Source organism: Vigna unguiculata, chromosome 5 (genome assembly GCF_004118075.2).
Source record: "Vigna unguiculata cultivar IT97K-499-35 chromosome 5, ASM411807v1, whole genome shotgun sequence".
NCBI classification, from domain to species: domain Eukaryota; kingdom Viridiplantae; phylum Streptophyta; class Magnoliopsida; order Fabales; family Fabaceae; genus Vigna; species Vigna unguiculata.
Genome location: NC_040283.1, coordinates 30,732,855 through 30,749,291, shown reverse-complemented (window position 1 = coordinate 30,749,291; position 16,437 = coordinate 30,732,855). Strand labels below are relative to the sequence as shown.

Sequence of the window (16,437 nt, the reverse complement as noted above, 5' to 3'; positions counted from 1 at the left end):
CATAGTTACCAGGAGAGAGAAAGAACCCTAAAATAATTTATAAATAAGAAAATACAAAGAGAGAGATGGACGTCCATTATATCTATAACTGAAACAAATACTTTTTTAATTCCCTTTTCTTTAACTTATTCAACTACACATTGAGAAATAATAGTTTTCTTTTTGTACATTAATGAGTGTGTACTAATGTGTACTAATATGAATGCAGCTATACATGCTGTAACCATTATCTAGTTCCTAAAATCTTCCTATAGAATATCAAGACGTTAATGTTTGACTGTACAGAAACAAGTACAAGAATGATGGTCAAGTCCTGTGCTTCTTCTTTTTTCCTGATAGAATTGGTTGAATTTGTAAGTGCCTTTTGAATGCCTCATTGAAAAGAAAACGAGCATGGAAGGCTTTAATGATTGGTAGCCATGCTAAAATAGCTATAGGTCCGAAAAGAACTATCCCCATTCCATAATCAAATTCTCTAGCAAGTGCACGTGTGAAGTCCCACAGCCCCGTGTGCTCTATCTTTGGTCTTACAGCTTGTGCAATCTGAAGTCCAGGGAAAACAGAATTGTTATTTTCATAAAGTTGTTTTTTGGTCGTGGATTATCCAGATGAAACTCCAATTGTAATTGAAAAGTTTATGTAACTGCATCTAAGTTTTATTTGCCATGAAATTGAAAATGTGATAGCTTAAGATTATTACCAGTATCAATCCCCATGCAGTTGGCATGAATGCTAGACAGCAAACGAAAAGGTCCATCAATGACAATTGACATATAATAGAAAGAGTAAAGATGAGGGCAAGAACAGCCAGGAACAAGAATGCTTTGAAAAGTCTGAATCCAAGCTGATAGTTAGCACTGAGTAAATTCCTTCCCATGTTTACGGCCTGCATGAATTGTAGAATTTGAAGGATTTTTGCTTACACTATTTGCTCATATATAGAGTAAGGGAGAGGGCATGAAGAAGTTACCTTGACCAAGAGGAAAATTGCAACAATGACAATCCACGAAAGGACATAAACCAGAAAGTTCTTGCTATGCTGAGAGATGTCTAGATGATAGACGAGACCATACTGATAGATGAAAAAACGGAGAGAAAGCAATATTTCAGTAATCTTAGAAGCAAGACCTGACCAACGAAGATGAGTTTGCTCATCATGCCACCAAGAATGCCAACTTTTGTCTTGTTGAATTCCTATACCACCCCGTTGTCTGATCCATTTATTCCACTCTTTCCAGTCATCTACGGTCTTGGTCCAACTGAAGCCAGCAGGGTTAAAAAGAAAAGGTGCACATAACCAAGTTAGAGACATGAACCAAATGGCATACGTTATCAACACATATGCCATGTTACTTTGGTAGGACCTCCTGAACATGTTATAAACAATCAACAGCAGCAATAACTCAAATGCCTTAACAAAGTGGCTTCTTGAATACAATCTATAGTTCTCAGTGAAGCTAGCATGGAAGACAACTTTACGTCCAGTTGGTCTGTACTTTGCACCCCCATGCAAAAGCGTTCGTCCATAGTAATGTGTTTTTGTTCCAAGGGCAAAAGTGAAGAAAACAGCAGCCAGCTGCAATTGCATCAGGACAAAGTCCTTTAAAGCTGTCAGGAAACCTTTTTCAAGTCCTATTTCCATCACCATTGGCAACCCAGTCAGAAGTCCAAGTTGTATGAATGATTGTGAGGCAAGAGCTGTTTCTAAGGATTGCACATTCTTCAGTCGAGCCTCAACGATAAGTGCTCTTTCCAACCCACTAAGCACCAGGTATAGCTGTCCGTATAGAAATACATATATTCCTATCACTGAAATCTGTCCAGTTATTCAATACAAATTTAGATTAGTCAAACCAGATGCCACTGTCATTTGCATACATAGCCTTAGTGGGCTTAAACTTTTTTTGCTTTATAAACAATGACTTGTTATCAATTTCAATACTTGATGACTTGTGGTGGAAAGGTGAAATGGATAACAATAATAGGATATGTGAACATTGTGTTTGAATTAAAAGAGTGTAAAATGAATTTGATGGTTTAATGAAATTACCAAGCTGCTGAAGTAAAATCCAATTGTTGTGAAATAGCATGACAGCATCCGGAAAAAATCGAATTGCCTACCAAGGCGGAAAATGTCACGGCTTATAGTTTGCTCACAGTTTCCATTTGCTACTTTAGCTTCAAATTTTGAGATTTGGTTAAGAGCTACATCACGACCTTTGCCAATTTGCAGGTATTCATGATAGGAAATACATCCTCGTCTTAATGTTGAATTGAATCCTGCATCACATAAACACATTTGTAGTTGTCTCCGTTATCAAAAACAATATTTTCTCAGAATATAGTTTTGAACTCATCACTCCTACCAGCAAAAACATCCTCACTCAAGTTAATTGTTTTAGATGCTTTGCTTATTCCTCCTCTTGTGATATGAAAAATCCTATCAAATACATCTGGATGGCCATAGTGGAACCGCACCCTGAGTGAGATAAGAGTTAAAAAAACATGATTAAAAAATTTGGTCATGTGATGAGATGAAAGTAGTAATTAGAGGAATTAGAGCCTTTTGAGAGCTGAACTGAACAAAAAGGAAAAGCAGAATGAGCCAAATGTACATGCAAGAAAATTCTACTTTACTGATACAAGTATACTACTTTAAGAAAATAAGATTCACCTTTAGTTTATTAAAGAGAAACTAGAGTATGAAATCGTCCTTGAAAAACTTTCAATGAGTAAAAAAAAAAATTACTCTTTCGATTGCAAAACGCCAAATTTTTGCTTGCTTTGCAGCACAAGTACAAAAATTACTACTGCATGTGTATACAACTATAAAAACAAATCAAGTATGTAAAGTTATCAATTTCAATTATTGTAGGTTTGCTAGATTATTTGGACACTTAAATGAACTTTTACTATTTTAGAATATCTCTAATGAGAAAGTTTCTTATAAGAATTTTATAGTAATTTAAAACATTATTTTCATGTAGGTTATACAAAAATGAGTTCCTTGAAATTGAAAAAAGTTTCTTATATAAGTAACCTTTCATTTTAAAGAACTCATATTTTTGGAGTTCATATTCAAATAACTTTTTTTTAATAAAGAAATGTTGTAAGAAATACTTTTATGGTGTGTTTGAATGAGGCAATTTAGGAGAGTAATTCATTTATTCAGAGAATTTGAATTTCTTTTAAGTAAAATGACTTGTTTGGTTGAGGAAATTAAGAAGAAATTGAAATAGAGAAATTTTAAGAAGGTATTTCAAATCACTAAAATAGTAGAATTTGAAATTCACTCAAAAAGGAAGGAAATTGAAATTCCACAATTTGTGAAATTCATCATAGTTCAAGATTAGAGGTGTTAATTTGGCCTAGATGACCCAGATGACTTAGATGGGTCAGGCGGACCCAATGACATACACAGGTTAGGTCGACATGATGATCCAAACAGATCGGGTAGGCCCATCAACACAAACTAGGTAGGCCTGACGACACAAATGGGTCAAGTGGGTCGATGATCAAGGCAAGTCAGGCAGACCTGACAACCAAAACGGGTCTGACGATCCATACGAGTTAGGAGGGCAAGATGACCTAAACAGGCCCAATGACCCAGACAAGTCAGACGGGCTTGAAGATCCACAAGCTGGATGGGCCCGATAACCCAAACAGGTCGGGCAAGCCCAACAACTAAGATGGGTCGAGCGGACCGATGACCCAAACGGGCTGGGTCGACGACCTTAACGGGTCTGATGACCCAAACGGACTTGATCGGCTCGACGATCCAAATGAGTCCCACCGACCCGATGATCCACACGGGCCTGATCAGCCTGACAACCTTAACGGGTCAAGCCCGCCTGACAATTCAATTATTAAAATGAATTTTTATTTCAAGAGAAATTCAATTATTTTATCCAAACAAGAAATTGAAATGTAAGGTATTCCAATTACGCTATCCAAATAGATTATTTAGAAAATGAAGGGAATTCAATTACAAGAATTTCAAATACAATGCATTTCAATTTCTTTGAATTGTTGAAATGCTTCATCGAAACATAATGTTAGTTTCTCTCATTTTTTAAATAATGTTCTGTGTTTATTTACCTGAGAGGATTAGCCAGAAGCCTTTGACCAATAGTGACAAAGCTGGTCTCTTGATATGACATGAACCAAGCCAGAGAAGACACACTGAAGTTAAAACGCATAGACAAATCCTATTAGTATATTTGATTAACTTACTAATATTAATGCAAAAGACATCTATGGGTAAGGGGAAAAAGCAAGTAGAACAAATATGAGTGTAAAATAAGACATTTGGTTTCAAATTATCCTCTGGAAACACGTTTATATTCTATCCTGGAGACATTTGATTTTATAAGGTTCTCATATTATGGTATCATGAAATGCTGTCTTATACTTAGTACCAAGTTTATGCATTCAAGAAACATGTGATCAACATTGTGCATAATATGAATATGTATATTTTTCTAATGAAAGGAACCTTGTTGAATTTCCCTTACTATGTATGAGATACAAAGGACTAACCTTCCTGTAAAAATGTGTTCCCTTAGGCCAAGTATTGTAGGAGGACGCCTTCCTTGGCGTCGAAGAAATTCTTGGAGAAGGTTTCTCATCTTCAGAGCTTCTTCCAAGTAATTATCCTGTTAAATCAGATACTCGTGAGAACATTGAAATGAACAAGTTTTATAATATAATGACAGAAAATAGTTAATTTGTTAGAAAGTAAACAAAAATTAGGCCTACTTGGTTCATATCAATTGTTTGGAGTGCTTCACCACGAGTGAATATTATTGCATTGTTTTGGTTTTCAGGCTTCCCTTCTCCAAGATGCGGTGTACCTGGTAGTTTTATCTGATATATTGTCTATAAAAGAAGCAACAGTTTTATCATGTCAATAATGATGCATCTGAATTGTTACATGGTTATACGTGTAATAATAAAATCAAAGATTTGAACTGTATCAAAAAATTATCTGATTTGATAAAATATTTGAGTTTAACTTTAAAGAAATATAGTAGTTTTGAGCCTTGGCCTTATATAATTGCACTTTTAGGGTAGTTGTACTCATGTTATGACATCAAAGTTTGCTAAAATAAACTGTGAGGAGGATGTTCATTCCAATCTCATTCTCTCAATCTTATCACTGAGAATATTGTAGTGTTTTTTTGTAAAGGGTTACAATTTATCTTCTCTATGAATAATATTGGTACATATAGTTTGGAATTTGCCATACCAAATGGAATCTATGCAATGTGAGCTTTTACCTCCTACCTCATTTTTCAATACTTCCAAATTTACATTAATGCGTTTAGAAGAACTCATTTTTTGTTTTAAATATATGAAAAAGAACTAGTGACTAATACTTGGTATCACTAATGTCATTAAGTAACAAGATTTTGGGCTTAGGAAACTATAAGAAATAGAACAAGCACAATAAAAGTAAAAGGCAACTCAATACTTTTATGGCAACAAAAACTCAACCAGCTTGTAAATACAATCCTTAATATCTATAAGACATTCTTTTGACGATGTAGAAAAAAATACCTGTTCAAAACCATTGACAACTTTAACCAGTTTAGATGAATATACTTTGTGAGGCCTACCCTGCACTATCTCTTCCTTTTCCTCAACATAAGCAACACGAAGAGATGGATACCTGCAATTAACACGTAAGGTTTATTGTGTGCTTATTTTATAGCAACAAGAAAGTCATCTTTCTCTTTGCTTGAAAAAGGTTACCTTGTCATCAAGTCGATCATATCTTGATAACGTGGATCATTCATAGCCTTTTGGGATGCAAATGATTGACAGGAAATAACATAGGTGTATTTCATGTCTGCTAGTGCTTCTAGACGAGCAAACAATGCGCGGTTACCTCTTTCAGCAGTCTCATAACCCTCAAGAATATCTGCTCTAACAGAAACAGTCATCAAGTTATTTGATTATGTTAATTTTTTTTCCCTATATTTCTTTTCACCATATAGACAATGTTACTTATACTTGGTCACTGACCTTCTTCTTCAGCCATGTCAAGAAATGCTTGTAATTTTAAGGCTTCTCTGTAGTACATCATCCCTCTAACTGTAAAAAATATGATTGCAGTGATCACATAATGACTTATAATTGAATGAATATCCAAACGAAAATAGCAAGAAAACTGAACCTGTTCTGCTTAGTGTTTGGCCACGGAATGAAGCCCACAGTCTAAGATCTTCCACTTTGTGTTCATCTTCTAAACTTCGTCGGTTTTCACAACCCATGCGTTCCAGAAAATTTGTCCATTCATCTATTGAAATCGCAGTAACAATTTATGATATAATTCAAATAGAATGTTTAAGATACACATAATTTCACATGTAAAGAACCTGGATATATCTTTTGCATGTAGAAGATGATGGAGTCCTCCTCTTTATCTGAACCAAGCTCCTTAACCGAAAAATTAATGTCCTCGATGTAATGTGGAGTTATAACACTGCCAATCACGTTATATATATAAGAGAGGGTTTTGTTATTGAACTACAGGACTATAACAATTTTCACTAATCCTTTTTTTACTAGTTTTTAAGTCATTATGTTATTTATCTCTGAAGTGTTGTTTCTTAGTTTGATGTGCCTGTCACTGAATAAAGAAATTCTCATTACGTCTTTTATGATTGATGAATGTTGGATAGTAAGGTTGGTGTGGTTGGTTCAGATTAAATATTAAGTAGTGTACAATTTATTGTCAACCTATAGAAGGAAATGCAATGGTGAGATATGTAATTACCAGAATGGCATCATATTGTGAACTTTTGGAGCATCAGGCATATCTGTGAACAGAGAAGTAGCAAAGAATGATATGCGTCTTCGAGCATCTAAGTTTGCAGGCACATCCATTGCTGTTTCTTTGACCGTAAGCAACAAATGAAAACGCTTGATCTGCCATGAACAGGTTGATTATATCAGAGCATAACAAGAGTTGATTTCTTTCTCATTACTATGTAAATGTGCCAGCATTTTTAGGTGAAGTTGTGAGTATAATAACCAGTCCCTTATGAAAAGAGAATGAATGACAAGAAAACGTTATAGGGGTATTAAGGATCACCTTTTCCATCATAGGACCGTTTTCTGGCAACGGAAATTGGATAGAATTCTCATTGGAAAATGGATAAAAATCCCTATTCATTTCCACGGTGTCAAATAGTTGATCATCATTTCTAAAATAGACAAAGCCACACTCATTTTGTTCGGGAAAGTGGAGCATATCCAATATTCTGTACAGATTTAGTAAGTCATTAGAAGCTGAAGCATAGTAATATATTAAAGGACGAGATTGTTAAGCAACAATACCTGGAATCAACCATCATATCATTTGCCACCAATTCAAATATATCTAGCAGGGCTTTCACAACTTTGTGCTGATTGTCTTTTTCTCCTTCCATCTTAAGGAATTTATATCAAAGTTACTAGGACTGAAAGTTACAGATCATGCAAAATTTTTCAATAAACTTATCCTTTAGTTTAGGTCTAGGAAACAATTACCAGAAGTTCAGCTAGCTCAACAACTTTAGCATGTAGGGCTGGGAGAACTTTCATGTTAAAGTTCTGCAGAAGAGTTGTTTCTTGGAGACTCTTTTCAATTTCGCTCAGTATATCACATATGATCCTATTGTCCATAAATAGGGTCAGATTATCAAAAAGAAAACTACAGTAGTTCAAGAAGGAAGATTGAAATCCAGGTAAACATTCTATTTCTTTTTACCTTTTCTCCATGCTACCCTCAACCAGAATTTCAAGAACATATTTTAGAGACTGGTAACACTCTCTTACAGCATAAAACATGTATTTGTCTTTTGTGATTTTCTTCACAAGAATCTCTTCCTTTCCCTCAAAATCTTTAGCAATGGTCAAAGCTGTAGAAAACTAGAATATGTACAAGAGGAGTTCATTAATGAATAAGATGTACATGTACTAATTCTACAACTGTAATCTCATACTATTTTGGTTGAAAGTACTACCTTATATGCCAGGAGGAAAACGGGCCAACGAACCTTGGAAGAAAACAATTCAGAAGACACAGGCATCATCATCAAATCCATCTCTCTGTTCAAAACAAATCACTGTGAGGTGATTGAAACATAGCAGTGCTAGAAAGTTACAATAAACAATACCTGTTACTGATCAAGTCTTCAAGACGTAGCTGATTTACTATTTGATTCCATACTACAACAAATTTGGCAGTGGCATTTTTTTCATCCGGCAACTGCAACACAAATTACTGATCAACATAAGAGAACAGGTACACTGAAATAATGTTATCTTAAGATTGCTAATTTAGAACACACCTTCTGAAATATATTGCTGAGGAGACCTTTTCTTTTCTTTTTACCACGTTTGGAAGATGGTGGGATCAGACAGACGTTGAATGCTGAAGGTAAGGAGTCAAATCTACTTCTAAGCATTCCGAGTGTTCTTATCTATTTTCAAATAAGAAATATAAGATGACCATTTCGATTCTGTGGGAAATCAAAGAAACAAGCAAATAAAAACCAGAGCTTACCTCACCAAGGTGATGCAGAATGCCATAAAGTCCACCAATTATTGTACAGAAAACAGAATACCAAATTTGTGTGTCCATAAAATATACCTTTAATAAACAAAGAATGAAATGTTATTAACTATCCACCAATATTGTTTTCTTAAATTTGAAGGAATTTTATTTAAACAAGTAATTAGAGATGACAATGTGAGACGGATCGACTGGCATAAAAAAACATGGGACGAACTAGGATTTGAATACTTCAATCAGTAGTACATGTTTTCCACCAAGGCTAAATTTTAAAATGATGATTTGAAATTAAAAGCAAAGAAGTCTACGAGTCAGAGCAATGATTCCAACTCACAATTACTACAGGGCTCCATACAGCTACAATTGCACCAGCATTGCTCTTGACTGCAGCACATTCCAAACGTTTATCAGCGACAATAACGATCCCTCGTGTAATGAAAACAATTAGAAATGCACCTTACCTCTTGGAAAAAGCTCATGCCATTCATAATGAACCCCAATTTTCATAATCTGTCTGGTAGGTGCTATGAGTGGTTTTATCTGCATGCATTCATATTGCATTGCTCACTAAGAGTAAGTTGCTAAATAATGAAACCAAATTCATGTGGTCGCATAATCGTGTTCTGTTATTATTACCTCAAAACTGTAGCTAAACAAAAATTTACAAGATAACACCAGTATCCAGAATAGTGTGTACCTGTATTGGAAAAAACAAATTCACCATATTTATATAAAATATAAATTAAGATGGATACACTAAAGTAAATAATCAGAACAAATCAGCAAGGTACTGTACTTTAAAACGGAAACCTGGTCTTCCTGCATCCCTCGACCAACATAGATTCTAGGCTGTATGATAAACACATGGTGACACTCATGTTACAACATATATGACATGAATGAATATTAAGTCAATTTACATGCACATGTAAATCACTCGAAAATAATTTATACTTGTGAAATTCTTGAGCTGATAGACGGGTGATGAAAAAGGAACAAATCAAAGAGATGTAGTCCTCCCAAATGAAGGAACAGAAAGAATAAAAATTCATTGCTCTAAAAGATTGCGTATGTATAGTAATATCACTAAAATGATGTTAAAAAAAATCACATTTTTGGGTACATGCACTCATTAAAACAAGAAACAGACAAAAGTAGACGCTGAAATGCTTACAGAGATCTGGAGTGTAATTGTATCAGAAGTTCACTAAATCGCAAATTAGTCTAGCAATTCTGCAAATTTAACTTGGTGTTCGAAAATATAGTAATATATAAGAGGAACTTACCTGAGTCCACCAAGACAAAAGTCTGCATATCTTGTAATTAGAGACCTCAATATACTTGGCAACAGCAGGGACAAAAAATAACACAACTTGAACTGCATTAGTTGTCAGGTATATTGCCGCTGCAACCATATAGGAAGTAAAGCACCATTCCTCAATCAAACTTCCATACTTGGTGGAATAACAAGTATATTTTCTTCTCGAATTAGCATAGCATACAGGAAGGACAATAGTCCATATAATGGCTAAGACCAGCTTCGTCACTAGTTTCACCTTTTGAGAATATTCCATCGTATGTCTTGCTTTCCACAAAAGGGCAATGTCTAAAATTGCTGTCATCAAAACATGGCAAACTTTATTATCTTGATTATATGAGACGAAGAACAACGGGCACACTGTTTATATATAATTTCAAGAATGTTATTAGGAGAATTGAAAACTACACGGTAAACTAAACTTTTGGTCCTTTAACTTTTTTTTTTTATGTTCAGTTTAGTCCCTGACTTCTAAAATTTTCACTGTAGTCCTTTAAGCTGTAATAATGACTTATTTTGATCCTTTCCATCATATACAGTTAACTAAAAAAGTTAATATAATCTGATGTGACTGTTGTGTGTGTATGTACATGTTACTGAGTTAACTATTTCCAATTTGGTAATATTTCTGTTTGAAAAAGAAGAAATTAATCATTGAGATGTTACCGTTATGGTTGTGGTAGGATCTTCCTCCCCAAATTGGCAAATTAGGGTTAATGTTGAAATTCTCATAATTTTATAACTTTTAGTTGAGTCCATATAGAAAATAACTTCCCAATATATATGTTTGTTATCAAGAGAGTATTCACTAAAATCCTACATTGAATAGTATAAAAAAAGATAAAAGTAGAAAACTACTATAAAGTGAAGAGTTATGTTGAGAGTTGTCATCATAACTTAATTAGTAAGTGTCTTGGGTGCCTCTTGGGTGTAAGGGTAAGGATAGTTGTGTGTCATACAACTTTTGCCACCAAATTATATGAAAAGGTTTGCAAGTTTATCTAGAAAAATTTATAGTAATTTAACTTTTGTTAAGTATTTCTGAATGTAATGGTGCCGAATGACATTAAATGCGACATTTGTGGGGTATGTCATTCTTCTCAATATAGTTTTGTCCCACAAGGAAGAAGGGGAACCGTTTTGGACAGCTCCTCCTTAAAAAGTTGCTAATAAAGTGTAACATTGATACCGTAGTAGCAAGTTTACTTCTATATGTTTCATCCAATTAAACAAACTTCAATGCCAATTAATGATATAAAAGAGCACCATACCTTGAATAAGTTTTAGAGCTGAAGAGGTGATGAAGATGCTAATAATATCCTCAAATACTATTGCATCAAACAACTGCAGTGGCGAGCCCAAGTCATGACAAGCAATGATTATTATGGCCTGAGAACCAACAAAAGTCAAATTTCAAGATTATATATTATAAGTAGCTGAAATTTGTATATTATCTGCACTGGATTTTGAGTAAACCTGAAGGGATAGAATAAAAAAGCTCCACATTCTATCAAAGCTTCTAAAAATTTGCCAGAATGAACGAATCTCTACAAAATTTGTCTTCCCCAGCCATTGTGGTTCATGGATTTCCTCTGTTTTATCCTGTGCATGGGAAACAAATAAAAACCAGTATATTATTCAGTATAGAATGGTATAGTGTATTACAAGAGAAATTGAATAACTGGGTTAACATTTAATTTGTCAAGTGGGAGTTCAAAAGACTCAATTCATGGTAGTTGTATCAAATGAAAAGAGGGTGTTTCAAGATTTCAACCTGTGTGACCTAGAGGTGACAATGCTCAAGCATTTGAAATTTGAAATGTCAACATATAGCTTTAGTTTAATGGGTCAAATTCACCAATACAAAATCTGAAGTATAATGCATTTGAGAATCTGGGAATCACCTCTGTTTCTTCTTCATCCCTCTTTTCTCTTTTTTTCTTCCCTTTTGTTTTACCAGGTGACCTATCAAGATCATTCTTGACATCTGGTTTTGGTTTAGTTCTAAGTTTTACAAAGAAAAAGTCATGATCTAGACGCATGGGCCAACCAATTTTGAAACACTCAGGAGACCTGCATATGTCGAACAACAGTAAGGATCTGATGATATGGAATGAAAGGAAAATGAAAAGAAGTGGAGAAATCTCAGTCTAAATGTAATGCTGACCAGAAATACTCATTCAGATCATCATAGTTTCTCCATATAGAATGATCAGCTGCCCCACCATTGCTATTGTCTACTTCCTTTTTATTCAAAATAAATTAGTTATATTGAAGAAGACGATCCAAAACAAAAGAAGGAATAGATTAGATATCTGATACTACCTTTCTTATGACAGTGTATATTGGTGTCACAACATTGTTAAGGAAAGACTCTGGTTCTCCTCCATACGCAGGCATGACCTTTTCCCATGTTGTTAAGCTGATAGCACCACTTAAAATACCGTGCAATTCATATGCCATCTTCAGAACTCACAAAAGAAGGAAAATAAATTAGACAATAATCACATGATGTAATGTTGTTAGAAATTTCAGCCAGTGAAGAACATAGTTGTATTCCTGAGTGCATTATATAACTTCATCATGCATGCTAACTCAGTTTTCTGTGATAAAAGAATAGCAATGATATAAACTTATTAAGATTCTATCAACAACAAAAAGGTACTTACATGGATCAAACAACACTACAATGTTCTACTGTGAATCAAGGATTCAAGATTCTACCTATGAACTAAATTTCGTTACATACCCTTTGCTCATGAAATGTTTAAAAATTTCAAATGGCATTTGTAGTATCACATAAAAACAAAAGATGTTTTCATAAACCAATAGACACTTGTGGAGTTTCAACATACATGATGAAAAATATAGCAGAGACATTCCGGCATGAATCTCAAATTAGCTGCCTCCCCCCATATGAGCAGGTAAAGCCCAATGTACAAAATTTTATATTGCTGGGCTTCCTGTTTCACAAAAGGTAAACTGCAACACAAGTAACAGGCTTACTAAGTAAAAACAGAAGGTCAGAAAAAAAAAATAATGTAGACAAAACAAATTATGGTTCAGAGAAAAAGAGAAAGGTAACACCCTGTATTTTATCTGAAGAACAAATACAGTATAAATTATTGAAAGTTACAACAGAATTGGATCAATAAACATACCGTATATTGCTTTTTCTCTCTAAAAACTTACACCAGTTGGTATAGTTTTTGAAAAACTTTCTCATCAGTTCATCCACACCTCCTTCCCCTAACTGGTTTATAAAAAGGATGATATAGTTTATATTGTCAATTATCATAAAGTAAAATCAAAACATACATGTTCAAAAGCAAATGCACCTTCAAAACAGATGTCTGGTTGTGAGTTTGACGAGTCTGCATGTTGGATAGGAGTAGAATAAGATGTTCCCTTTGGTTGGCAACATTGGCTTCCTGAGGTCAAGCACAAGTATAGAATGAAAAACAATGAAAGACTAGAAAGAGCAATGCTGATCATACATTGCTAAATGATGTCCTCAAAACTGAACAAATAGGGAGTAATTTTTCTTTTTCTATGCAACAATCAAAATTTTAAAGAAAAGTTTGAGTCCAATTTAACTAGGAAAAGTGACCTGAAATCCAAAACAATGCTGAAGAAAATCAAATAGATCCACAAAGGCTCCATGCTTATTGAAATCTTGGGCTGGGGGTAAACCACGAACGTTGCGAATAACTGCAATGGCAGCCTTAATCTGTATCAATTTTGTTAGTGGAAAACTCAGTCCATTGAATTAAAAATGAGTCTTGTGTTGCTTGGACATAAGATATCAATGAAATGGGAAAATGTGAATCATTCAAGAAATGACAGACCTCAGGTTGCTGCATAATGGCATGCTGAATATCTCCTTGCTCAAGTGGAAGAATGTTAAATTCAGTTTTTCTATGGATTCCATTTCCTTGAATAAGTGCCTATATTATAAAAAGTGAGAACTCTAAGGTAAAGAAATGCATGGTAAATTCATATTATTCTTATTTCTGACTAAGCAGATCATGAAATTACTAGGAAAGGGAAGATTCACCTGAGAAGCAGCTGGATCTGTAACTGTCTTTAGCACTTCAAACAGAACAGAAGCAATATCTCGTGCATTTATCAATTTCTGTCTTCGACTGTTTGAATATAGCATCATATGAGTCGGTTTAGTAGGCAATTAAGGTGTTTGAAAATTTTTGTTAAATGGGAAAATGAGGTAATTCAAAGTTTAAGCATGCTTAGGTACCTTTGTTCTAGATCGAATGCTTTATCATGTCTGATATAATAATCCCTGTAGGCACGGTAAACACTCTTAAGTTCACGAATATCACTTGTTCCCCTCTTTTTTGTAACGTGCTCATCCTGTATGTCACAATTCACAAAACAACATGCAATGTTTAACTCCCTAACCTTATAACCAAAACTAGGCATCAAGTATTAATCCTATAGATGTTTCTGATAGAGAAAATATAAATGGAAACTAATTGAAAACTTTTTATCTCATGTTTTTCTTGGGTATATAGATAAGTCACAACTCCAAAGCTCAAATAGATCATGACTTCAAATTTATCTGAAACAGAGACCATTCTTACTTTTACATTCATTTACTGCAATACTTGATTTTGCTATAGACTTGTTATATTAGGCAATAAAATCTGTTGAATTCATATTCACATCGAAATGAATAATCTTGAAAAGGAGTTTCAACATTCTTGTTTACCTGTTCAAGTCTATGAAGTAGTGAAGTTTTGAATTGTCTAACACCCCTTCCACTAGAATTTTTGTCCAAGTTGTGTGCAATCACAAAGGCATGAACACGGCCTGCAAAATTTGGTTTACTGGGACAATTTTAAATGCATATATTGATGATAATCAACGGAGAATCTCATTTTGGTCAAGTAAAACACTACCTACAACACAGGAATATATAAAATTCTAATGGGAAGTCTTTCATGGCTTTATGGCTTACAATCAAAGCGAAAAGTCCAACACCTAAAAATTGCACTGTGCATGGTACAACTGTTTACCAATTGTAGAATGATTTAAACAAGATAACAAAATCAGGAATTTGAACAGCACGGATAATTCTCCTCTCCTTATTAGGTGTAAACTTTTATTGAGATAATTTGCGCTTTTAGTGCAATTTCTGGATTGAGATTAAGGCATTTGATATATAAATTGAGCCTTCTTTCTAACTTGTATTTATTTGCCACAGTTAGTAAAAATACACTTCAGTGGAAAATTGATTAAGTCATCCCCATTATGTAACAACCACTGGCTGTGGCCGTGACCTTCTAGTCCTAGATACTCATGTCCCAGTAACTAATCATCATTTCTTTCAAAGGACATTAAAAATCCCACTTTATGCACTCTCCTTTACACAATAATTCTTCATGGAGATAAAAGAAAGGACTCTGTTTTCTAAGTATAAAAAACATGGTCAATCGAAGTTCACACATTTCAGAAGAACCAAGAAAGAAATGAACGAAGAGAGCCAGACAAAGACAATGAAAAGGACTCACAAAGATATGCAACACGAGGCTCCTCCTTTCCAAGCAAGTTAGCCACTCGAAGGAACCTTTGAATTTCGGAAGCAAAAACTGTTGGCAACCTTTCACTGTCAAAGGGTTCTGGAGCATATTCCTCGTTGCTGCTGCCATTGGTAATGGCCAACGTGACATGGGGTGCCTCTGATGTCGATGCTGATGCTGTTGATGTCTCTCCTCGTTCGAAATAGATGCCTTCAATGGGTTCTGCAGGCACAATCTCTGACATTGCTCTGAGCTAAGAAACCAGCAAAAGGGTGATGACACGCATGCAAGGTATATATGTTGAATCTTCTCCATAGTGTTTGCTTAGTGAGGTAAGCTTTGGTGCACTTTGCTTTGTGGACTAATTGGAAAGTTGAATGCATTCTTTTACTTTTTCTTTTGGACCTGTTTCTGATTTTGTTTTAGCTTTAGAGTGTGTGTGTGTGTGTGCGCGCTTTGCTTTGTGCACTGATTGCAAAACTTAATGCCTTCTTTTTCTTTTGCTTTTAGAGCTGTTTTGTTTTGGCTGTAGCATTCTTTCCCTCTAAGAAGATGAAGGAGGGAAAAAACATAAACAAAGACACGTGTTCCTCACTCACTGCTTTCTTTACCACAAACACGAGTTGTTAATTCTGAATATATAACATTATACTGGGTCCTGTAACGTGACATGTTTTCCCATAAAAAATTTCTTAATGCTTAAGAAAGTAAAAGAAAAAAGTGGCCACAACTTTTTTCTACCGATATTGTAATCCACCCCACTATAGTAATCTTATTTGCTTCATGCAAATTGTTTTATAATAAGGGCTCACTGAATATCACATGCGAGAGAAATGTTATTTGCACAACAAATTTTACAACAAGTGGAGAAAGAAAGAGAATTAACAACAGAGAGGAGGCATATAGAGAAAAAAAATTGCTGTAAATAAATTATTGCATGATTTGTTGTACAACACAATTCGAAATTTAAATGGAAAGTATGACAGCTTATTAAAATGACAGAAAAAGAAAATATA

At 34.5% G+C, this 16,437-nt stretch overlaps 1 protein-coding gene across 1 annotated transcript; it reads right to left on the bottom strand.

Annotated features, from left to right (window-relative positions):
• Positions 1 to 119: 119 nt before the first annotated feature.
• LOC114183776 (putative callose synthase 8) lies at positions 120 to 15,800 on the bottom strand. The gene is made up of 41 exons (XM_028070906.1): positions 15,413 to 15,800; positions 14,611 to 14,711; positions 14,137 to 14,252; positions 13,939 to 14,026; positions 13,730 to 13,828; positions 13,492 to 13,611; positions 13,220 to 13,312; positions 13,043 to 13,134; positions 12,737 to 12,863; positions 12,207 to 12,344; positions 12,049 to 12,125; positions 11,786 to 11,954; positions 11,358 to 11,483; positions 11,153 to 11,270; positions 9,850 to 10,178; positions 9,360 to 9,412; positions 9,200 to 9,260; positions 9,025 to 9,103; positions 8,898 to 8,947; positions 8,555 to 8,641; positions 8,340 to 8,471; positions 8,166 to 8,257; positions 8,013 to 8,097; positions 7,757 to 7,917; positions 7,537 to 7,660; positions 7,345 to 7,436; positions 7,100 to 7,268; positions 6,782 to 6,933; positions 6,381 to 6,487; positions 6,179 to 6,301; positions 6,028 to 6,096; positions 5,755 to 5,923; positions 5,560 to 5,671; positions 4,759 to 4,878; positions 4,540 to 4,655; positions 4,099 to 4,182; positions 2,367 to 2,479; positions 2,051 to 2,280; positions 971 to 1,816; positions 701 to 886; positions 120 to 543 (listed from the first exon to the last, which is right to left on the bottom strand). The coding sequence occupies exons 1-41, from the start codon at positions 15,663 to 15,665 to the stop codon at positions 307 to 309; spliced, it is 5,895 nt and encodes a 1,964-aa protein (XP_027926707.1). The 5' UTR covers positions 15,666 to 15,800; the 3' UTR covers positions 120 to 306.
• Between the last annotated feature and the right edge of the window lie 637 nt (positions 15,801 to 16,437).